The sequence below is a fragment of the Berghia stephanieae genome, chromosome 4 (assembly GCF_034508935.2).
Source record: "Berghia stephanieae isolate SIO BIC M18660-M18661 chromosome 4, UCSD_Bste_1.3, whole genome shotgun sequence".
NCBI lineage: Eukaryota > Metazoa > Mollusca > Gastropoda > Nudibranchia > Aeolidiidae > Berghia > Berghia stephanieae.
The window spans coordinates 82,462,856-82,473,152 of record NC_088363.1 but is presented as its reverse complement, the minus strand read 5'-3'; the positions used below and the strand labels follow the sequence as shown (position 1 = coordinate 82,473,152).

Sequence of the window (10,297 nt, the reverse complement as noted above, 5' to 3'; positions counted from 1 at the left end):
TAAAACTCTTTAAAAACAATTAAAACAAGCCACATTTTAATAAAGGTTTTCCTTCGGAGCCATTCGGTCCATGGGGCCAGAGTTTATCTATAGCGTGAAACGGACAATGCTTGCTACCCTTTAGATGGGACACTAGTCTATTGCAAAGTACTTTCCGCCAGATCTAAAAGACCCAACCACTACTTGGTGGACAAGGAGTCAGAAAATATTTCGACTACACCCGGGATCAATCTCAGTCTCTTTGCTTGTGAAGCGAGTGCTCTACCAACTGAGCTATCGGGACCCCCGATACAAGTTTGACTCACTCCGTAACGCCCACATGTGGCTCTCTGTAGTTTGTGAGCGATTGGAGGTGGGAAATCCTATCAGAGTGTCCAGGAAGTTGATGCTGTCGTCATAGCAACGCTCGTTGACCCCCTGAGGTCTTGGAATCACATGACGGATGTCTCTTCGGGCCGTTAGTAATCTTAGAGATTGCAGTATGCCCTGGATGGAGCTGAAATCCTGAGGAGATTAAGTGGAGACGAAGGTGATGATGATAATGATGATGATGATGATGATGATGATGATGATGATGATGATGGTGAAAATGGTGATGACGACGACGATGATGATGATGATGATGATGATGATGATGATGATGATGATGATGATGATAGTGGTGGTGGTGGTGGTGGAGGTGAATGCTTTGGAGATAATGTTTATCATCAACTTTGTCGGCATCATCGTACCATTATCAACATCAGCAGTAATAATAGTTGCGCAGCAGCAGCCAGTAATAACAAAAACAATAACAACAACAAACACAAGAAAAAACACCAACAACAATAAAAAACAAAACAACAGCATCAGCAAGAAAATGGTCACCATCAATGAATGAATGAATCAATCAATCAATCGATCAATCAATCAATCAGCATCAAACCTGATTTAATGCATGATTAATTTACCCCAATTATCACCATGAAATGTGATAGACTAGCGTCCTATCCAATGGGTAGCAAGCAGCGTGTACTTATTTATACAGATCTGATACCCCAAATTTGTTATGGTCTCACTAGTTGTAACGGAGGAAATATGCTATCAAACCCAGGCAAATGGTTGTCCATGACAACAATGTTACCTCGAGCCCATAGATCAGTTCTTCCATCAGACCTTTTCATCAATTATAGAAATACACATTTTTCCAAACTTCCGCCGTTAACAGGTTTAAAAAGTAGCTTGTACTTTAAGAGGTAATAAACAAAAATTAACATTATAACAGCTTCAAAAAAAAAGAACAAAAACACCAAACACGGAACGTTTCGGGCTCAAAACCCTTCTTCGGTCAACAACGTGTTTGGTATGTATTCTTGTTTTTGTTTGTTTTTGTTTTTTGTTTGTTTGTTTGTTTGTTTGTTTTGTTGCTTTGTTTTTTTGTTTTTTTGTTTGTTTGTTTTTTAAACCTGTTATACTCATTTTTGTTTTCATGACTTCTTTTTCCAGCCCACAGTCCAAAGTTTCTAGGATCTGAGTCTCACTTTGTATAGTATGTATGTACTATGTACCGTTCTGTCCTACTCTGGAAAAAAACCCATATTATTAAAAAATTTGGCCAGAAAACTCGTCGTCGAAGTCCCAGGTTTGAAAGTTTTTGCCAAGAGGAAGGTCATTTAAATCGATTGTTATTGTTATTGTTATGTTATTGTTATTGTAATTGTTATGCTATGCTATGCTATGCTATGCTATGCTATGCTATGCTATGCTATGTTATGTTATGTTATGTTATGTTATGTTATGTTATGTTATGTTATGTTATGTTATCAAGCTACTGACAGCAAGTCAGTCATTTAACTACTTTGTTTTTGTCGGCATAAATTATTTACTACAGGGAAAGGTCAAACGAATCCACTGCCGCGCTATGAAAATACAAAAATAAGTATTTTAAAATTTTGGCCAGAAAAAACTCCCTTCAAATATTATCGATCGATTAAAGTGACTCTCATCTTGTCAAAAATTCTCAAACCTGGGATTTCGTGAAGTCTCGAAACTTTCGCCAAGATAAAGGTCATGAATAAAATTGATCGATATTTGAAGGCAGGACGCATTTTCTGGCCAAAATTTTTCATACCTGTATGAGGAGGGGGGGGGGGGGGCGCTTGTTTGGTATTTTGTTTTTGTTTTTGCTTGTTTGTTGTGAGACTTGAATACCGATAAGGATATTACTGTCGTCATATAATTAATATGTTAGAAGAAAGATAATGTGAACCCACTTTGTAAGTGTAAATATGAATCGGTGATCTATGGAGAAGATTATCAGGTGTCGCTGCAAAAACAAATAGGCCCTTCTATGCTGACGAAAACTTACAAGTTTGTTATTTGAAAAGGTGTGATTTATAACATAATAGTGATGTTGTTAAGGCAGTGGTGGTGGTGGTGGCATTGATGATGATGATGATGATGATGATGATGATGATGATGACATGATGATGATGACATGATGATGGGTGGAAGGAGAAGGATAAAATAGGAGGAAGGCAGGGGGTGAGATAGGCAGGGTGCACATACATTGAAGGAGGACATTTCCTATTAATTGAAAGAGATAAGTGGTTGCCATGGAGATTATGACGCCAATCGTGGTCATAGCAGTGATATAATATTACTAATAAATCAAATATCGATCCATTATAACGTCCCTCGTCTTGGCAAAAACCCTCAAACCTGGGACGTGCCAAGTACTTTAGTTAAGTCCCAGGTTTGAGAGATTTTGATATGACGAAGGTCGTTTTAATCGAAGGAGGAGATTTCTGGCCAAAGTTTTAATTCGTGTTTTTACAGAGCACTGATACGCTAAAACAGTTATAGCATAGTGCCACTGATACTCACAATGCTAGGTGTCCCTGATCCATCTGTCTCGTCTTGATTATCTACCATGTGAGAATAATTCGTCCTCATCCAGTTGTTAGCATTATCATTACTATGACTGTCATTGTTATCGTTTTCTGTCACTAGTATTGACTTCATCAAAGGCTCCTGTAAAGACACAGAGGCTGTCACCGTCAGAACAAACGCCAGTCGAGCCGTGGTCAGAGAAATCATTCTGTTGTACATTTTTATTCCTTTGAAATAAGATACAAAGCTTAACAAACAAGCTCACTGATGGGTTGGATTTGTTTTTCACAGTGTTTGTGACACTTTTAGGCCATATCTTTGCCAATAAATGATTGTCTTATGAAAAAATTATATCATGTTTGTGATATAATAGCATAATAAGAAAATTAAGAATACTACGACATCGAAACAATGTTAAAATGTCTGTCCTTCTATTTTGAAGAAAAGAATAGATATTAACAGTAATAGCTTCGCACTTCACAGTTCTTTAGGATTGTTTATCTATAGATACACAACATACCGTAAAACCAATGTTGATGAGATGTGACAATAACGATGGCCATAACAACACAAACTATGATCAACAAGGCTTGGTGTCAGGTGAAAATGCCAAGAATTTGATATGGACTCTCTGTTTTCTCTCACTCTCACTCTACTGATCTGATCTATATCCACCACGTTATAATTAATAGAATAATTAATCACAATATAATATATTCAATGTTTAATGTTCTAGTATGGGAACAATGCTAGATTTAGATATGTGATGAAATACTGGAGTGAGATTTAAAACAACGATAGAGGTGGAAATATAATATATCTAGAATCTAGACCAACTTTGACAAGGTGATGAAAGGATTTCTTTCGCATTGTCCGGTTTTAAAATAGAACTGATTTAAATGTGTTATATCTGAGTTTATGTTTATATATGATGGGTAAGGCATCGTTACTTGTTTGTACTCCGAACAAACACGAATTTAAAATTATGGCCAGAAAACTCGTCCTTCAAAACGATTGATTTAAATGAGCCTCATCTTGGCAAGGCAAACATTTTCAAACCTGGGACTCTGCGAAGTCTCCCTTTAAGTCCCTTTAAGGTTTGAGAGTTTTTGCCACGATGAGGATCACTTTAATCTATCGATAATTGAAGGAATAGTCTTCTGACCAAAATTTTTCATAGGTACGTATTTATTTAGAGCACGGCACAGCTAGTGTAGCATTTTGAGGCACAATAAAAACATTACAGCTATCGCCATTCATTTATCCCTGTCAACTGAAGGAAATATCCATCATTGCCATATTCAAACGTTTTTACATTATTACGACTCGTGAGTTTGATATTGTGGTAAAGACAAGCTCCTAGCACAGCTGTGTTGTTGACCCTAATTAGTTTAAAACGTATTGTATGATACTCGCCTTAGATGAGCCCTTGAGAAATTTGGGTCTTTTGATAAGAACATCGATTAACTGGAACAGTCGTCGCCTAATTGAAACACCCGCTTAACTGGAACTTTTCTCCGAGCACAGCACAATCTTACTAGATCGGCTAAATAGAACTTTAACTCTTTAACTGAGAGCAGAATATAAAACAAATCACCTCATAACGGTAGACTAATATGTCTGGGTGGTCTAGTGGTCTAGTGGTATGGCACTCGCTTTCGGATAGGAACGTACCGGATTCGAGCCTCGCTTGGCGCATAGTTGAATTCTTGGAAAAGGCTCTTTATTTAAATTCTTTCACCGAACAGGTGTAAAATGAGTTTTGGCCGTTAACAGCAATGTCTCTATCGGGAAAAAAAACTACTGTGTTAAATAGACCATAGATGCATAATGCACAACAAGAATTAAAGCATTAGAGATATGGCTACAGAGTACTACAGAGGAATATATAAATTTTCCATGGAATCATAATCTCACATATATAATATCATTCATTAGGGGAAGCGTGGATCAGTGGTACCGTCTTTGCTTCTTATCCGAAAGGTACCGAGTTCGAATACCCGCTACGCTGTGCGGCCTTGAGCAAGCCGCCTCGCCTTAGCTCAATTTGCGGCGCTGGCCCTCGGCTGACGCCTGGGTTATTCCAGTCTTCCCTTGGAATAGACCCTATAGATAAATTTCCCATATCGGTTGAATAAAGGGAATTTTATTATTTTTAAAATTTATTTATTATCATTTATTGTCATTCGTCCTCTGCGTTTCATTCATCGTGTTTTGTTGATGAAGTGGAAAACGAAACGTCCACAATATCTCTGTCTTCGTTCAATAAATTGAAGCTTCCCATTTCGTTACTTAATGTTATTTATCACCCCCCCCCCCTTCCCCATCTCCCCCCCCCCTCCCCAACCCATATAAAAAATCAGAACACTAACAATAATTAGAACTCTGACACTGCCTCACTTCTTTATCTGTGTTGTTGACAAAGTATTGCTTAAGTCATTGGCTTATCTCAAAACAGCTGTTTCTTAAACTTAAATAATGCAGGATTGAAAAGGAAGAGAGAAAGGAAAAGAAAAAAATGAATAAACAGGTCAATGGGGCCACAAGTGAAATTGTTTATAGTTATTTTTTTCAGGCCCGGCTCTTTCTTCGGGAAAGATTGGGGTATTGGATCTGAAGTAGACTTTACAGAAAGCGTTTATAATAGAATTAGAATGGCATCCATCATCAACAGGCAGACCAGCCTACTGTGAAACGGAGAATAGCAATTGCTTGCTATCCTTTAGATAGGACACGTGTCCATTGCAAAGTACTTTCCGCCAAATCAAACAGACTCAGCTACCCATTCACTGCTGAAGAGACATGACGCCTGTTAGGCGATATAACATTTTTTTTTCCGACAGAGACAACGCTGTTAACTGCTAGATACTCATTTTACACCTGAGTACGGTGAGAGAATGTGAGCAAAGAGCCTTTCTCCTCTTCATGGAATTCATGGCCTTAAGATGCTACATTAATAATAGCACAACTCTGATAAACTATGAGAAGAAAAAAACACAAAAAAAACAACAATAGGTATTTAAAATTTTGGTCAGAAAACTCATCCTTCAAAAACACAACACCAAAAAAATAAATAAATAAAAATAAAAATACAATAGATTTTTTTTTCCTTTACTACTTTTTTTAAAAAATGTCCTTATTGTTGTTTAACGATTTTGTTTTGTACTTTGTTTAATAACTGCAAATAGCCACAAGTCGGTTTATAAAGAAATTTTACAGATCTATTCCTCTTTCTTTAGCACACTTACGCTTGAAGCAAAGTAGTAAAAGAAGGCTTATGCAGACATTCTCGAAGTATGCATGCTCACATTGGCACATTCATAGAGAATTAAAAGTGTGTGAGAGAGAGAGAGAGGGAGAGAGAGAGAGAGAGAGAGAGAGAGAGAGAGAGAGAGAGATAAAGAGAGAGGGATGGGGGAGATAGAGAGAGAGAAGAGAGAGAGAGAGAGAGAGAGAGAGAGAGAGAGAGAGAGAGAGGGGGGGGGGGGGGTAGGTACCAGAATATTTCAGAGAAAGAAACGCCAGAGCAACACACATACACGCACATACACTCATAATCACACATACCAACACACACACACACACACACACACACACACACACTAGTTATCAGTCATCGACCTCCCTGGGCTCTTCTTCCCCGCTCTGTCCACCTGTCCATTTCTCCACACAGACACTGCACACATACACACACACACACACACACACACACACACACACACTGCATTGCGGAGGTTGCCAGAATTGTAAATTATTCGTAAACATGATCTTAACTGTCAAGTCAAGTTAGATGCAATGCTATAGACTCCTTATCTACTTATCCTATGAACGGTCAATGCACTGTCATAAAAATCAATAAATTATCACAACATATTTTGAACTACAGTTTACACCATGCACAATGCGTATATTTATATTATCCATGCACAATGCCTATCATTTACAATGTTATCTTCACAATAGTACTCTGGGTATAATAAAACAGTTACTTCTATCCGCAAAATGTCATTAATTATTTTTAATTCAATTCATTCAATTCCGGGAATTATTAAGGCTATGTGTTCTTGTGGTATGACACTCTCTTTTGGATCGGAAGGTCCTGGGTTCAAGCCTCGCGCTCGGCGCATAGTTGAGTCCTTGGAAAAGGCTCTTTACTCACATTCTCTCACCGTACTCAGGTGTAAAATGAGTAACTGGCCGTTAACAGCGTTGTCTTTGTCCGAAAAATTGTAATAGCGCCATTTAGAGGATATTGCGCTATATAAAGCTCAATTAAAAAAAAAGATTTTGTTTAAATCCGCTTGTTTGTAGACGTGAGCTTTTATATAGAGCATTATCCACTAAACATGCTCAAAACGCTTAACAAAAGGCCTTGACCAACAGCAACACTGAACATGTAGAACGAGACATGTCGCCTGTAAGGCGATATTATATTTTTTTTTCCCGACAGAAAGTCATCGCTGTTAACGGCCAGGTGCTCGCCTCGTTTTACACCTGAGTACGGTGATATAATTTGAGTAAAGAGCCTTTCCCAAGGTCTCAACTATGCACAAAGCTAGCCTCGAACCCAGACCTTCCGATCCTAAAGCGAGTGTACCCTTTGTGTATAGAACTATAACACACTAACAATATCCAAATATTCATTATCTGAATTTTGGGTGTAAACCTTAGCACCAATACGTGTCTTTCCCAAGGACCATAATGCCCTATATAGAGCGCTAGGCTGCCGTAATTTGAAAGAAGAAATAACACGTAATTCAAATTTAAGCCAGAAAACTCGTCCTTCAAATATAAATCGAATAAAACGACTCTCATCTCGGCAGAAAACTCTAAAACCTGGGACTTCGGGTTTTTGGGTTGTTTTTTTTTTTTACAAAATGAGAGTCATTGAAACCGATCGATATTTGAAGGACGCGTTTTCTGGCCAAAATATTAAAGGCGTATAATATTATCAGAGTACAGCAGTATAGGAAGAGCTATGGTCCTTGGGACAGACACTTACTGGTACTAAAGGTCACAATGTCCAACATGATACTATCAGTTTATGGAAAATAAATTTGGTTCAATCAAGACAACATTTTAAGGGAATGAATAAAGAGCGTCTTTGTGGATGACGGTTATTGCAAACATGCGCAATAAAACCAAAAACTAGAGGTGCCTAAATGAGCCAATAGGGAATGAGATTAGCGGAAGAGTAGCGTCCCTTGATTGGATGTCACCCATAGTCTGTGACGTCACCGGCGGAAAAGTTATTAGAGAGAGAACGTCATGTTGCTGTGCGCATGCGTCTCTCGTCCTCGCTGCGTGGATGAGAGACGCATGCGCACAACTAACATGACGTTCTCTCTCTAATAACTTTTCCTCCGGTGACGTCACAAACTATGGGTGAAGTCCAATCAAGGGACGCTACTCTTCCGCTAATCTCATTCCCTATAAGATGGGAGAAAAAAATGTGCAACACAAGTATTTCCAACCCAAGATGACCCATCAGTATCTATATTATTATCATCATATACTGGTAACGTAAAGAAGCAAGAGATCCCTGTAAAGCGCTTTGAGCACCTTTAGTGGATATTGCGCTGTTGTTGTTTGTTGTTGTTGTGTTTGTTGTTGTTGTTGTTGTTATTTTATTGTTTTGTTTTTGTTTTTATCACCGTGTTTGATAAAACAAAACCAAGAACTGAGAAAAAGAACTACGAAATAAAATATATTAAAGGCAAGAGGGGAATTCCCCAGTAATGAAACTTTAGTATCAAACTGCCCTTATAATATTAACACAAATACAGTTATTGATCAATAATTCGGCCCTAGCGACGTGTACTTATCTGCAGATCTGATAACCCAATTCCTTATGAGCTCATTGTTTTAATGAAAGTCTAAAAAAAAATGACGCAAAATATTGTCCATTACAACAATGTTGAACTAGGCCTATAAGTGAGTTCGGATGTCAGACCTGCATATATATACCCGTCGGGCCCTAGTGAACTGAATTTTTTTTTTCTCTCTTTATAAAGTCCACTGTAACACTATAAAATTGAAAATTTACAGCCTACTTGAGTTGATTTTTTTCTCCCAGGAAAATTTTGGGCGCACGAAATTAATCAGAATCAAGGTCGTTTTAACCAAAGAAACGTTTTGAATCACCGCGGCCAAACATCAACACAGACTAAAAATAGGTGAATATATAACAAAAGAGCGCTTCCTTTTCCTGGGATGGAAAAACAACATTATCAAATTACAATTTTTAAAAGCTAAAAAAAAAACTCCTGTTACTGTTTGTCTTATATATTAATTTATATATTAATTTTTATAATTCTATTTTTCTTTTCCTTATCTACCCGATTGTGAATTCCAAACAACGCACTTACAACTATCACTATCACTAACAGTAACAGCAACAGACCGCGCTTGTTTATCTGAACAGCTGATCGCTGATTCTAGGTGGCCGTGGCCGTGGCCGTGCCATTGATTTCGTTTCGTTGCTCTAGTTACCGATGCGAAGAGACAAAGAGTTCATGTTCCAAAGTCCAAAGTCCAATATTTATTATTGTGAACTTTGCTACCCTCCCTCCCGATCACGTGAACAGTTCGCGCTCCGTTCACCGTTCGTCGTCTGCTAGAATAATTTGCCTTGTTAACTTTCAACTATCTAGACCTATAATTAAAACATTGAATTTGTATTCGATGTTTTGATATTCACATAATCATGAATAAATCGGTAGTGTACTGGGGAAAATATGTAAGGAAAAAGTCATTATTTCTTTTAAAAGCATGAAAGACTTTTAAAATCGATCCCTCCCCCCTTCCCATCTCTCTTCATGCACAATGCGCGTGATGCATAGCAGAGTTGGTGAAGTAACGTTACCCTCCGTTCCTCTATCTAGTCCAGTGTTCTGTGCAGTGGCGGTTCTAGCCTATTTATAGTGGTCGGGCAAAGATGAGTCGGTCATAAAAAAAAAAAAAAAAAAAAAAAAAAAAAAAAAAAAAAAAAATATATATATATATATATATATATATTATATATATATATATATTTTTTTTTGTTTTTTTTTTTTTTTGTTTTTGTTTGTTTTGTTTTGTTTGTTTGTTTTGTTCGCCTTAAAAAAAATTTATTTCAACCACAAATAATCACATTCACAATGCAATGACAATACCAGTTGATTTTAATTATTCCAAACGTAATCAAAAATGAATCACGAAAGAGAATACAACAAAAAATTAAAGCGAAGAGACATAATGCGACAACACCTTCACAATACAAGTCCATCTCGTTCACTCGAAAAATTAAAGAGATGCTTTAATCCCTCAACTGCGAGATTAATATTTCTGTTACATTACTGGTTTTCAGTAGTACGTAGTAACTGTAAAGTTTTTATCGAGAAGCAACAACAGCGATATGACTCGAGTTTCATTCAGAGCTCAAATT

At 37.4% G+C, this 10,297-nt stretch overlaps 1 protein-coding gene across 3 annotated transcripts in view; it reads right to left on the bottom strand.

The window, feature by feature from the left end:
• LOC144971383 (uncharacterized) overlaps nt 1-9,357 on the bottom strand; it is a 50,220-nt gene extending 40,863 nt beyond the window's left edge. Inside the window, exons 1-3 of one of the 3 annotated variants that reach the window (XM_078912204.1) lie at nt 9,236-9,357; nt 2,866-3,372; nt 306-504 (exon numbers count right to left, since the gene is read on the bottom strand). In XM_078912204.1, the coding sequence (XP_078768330.1) occupies nt 306-504; nt 2,866-3,090 (424 nt within the window). In that variant the 5' untranslated portion in view covers nt 3,091-3,372; nt 9,236-9,357. Of the gene's footprint in view, nt 1-305; nt 505-2,865; nt 3,373-9,209 lie in introns of all 3 variants that reach the window. The other 2 variants (XM_078912202.1, XM_078912203.1) reach the window with 2 other exon arrangements.
• Nucleotides 9,358-10,297: the final 940 nt, after the last annotated feature.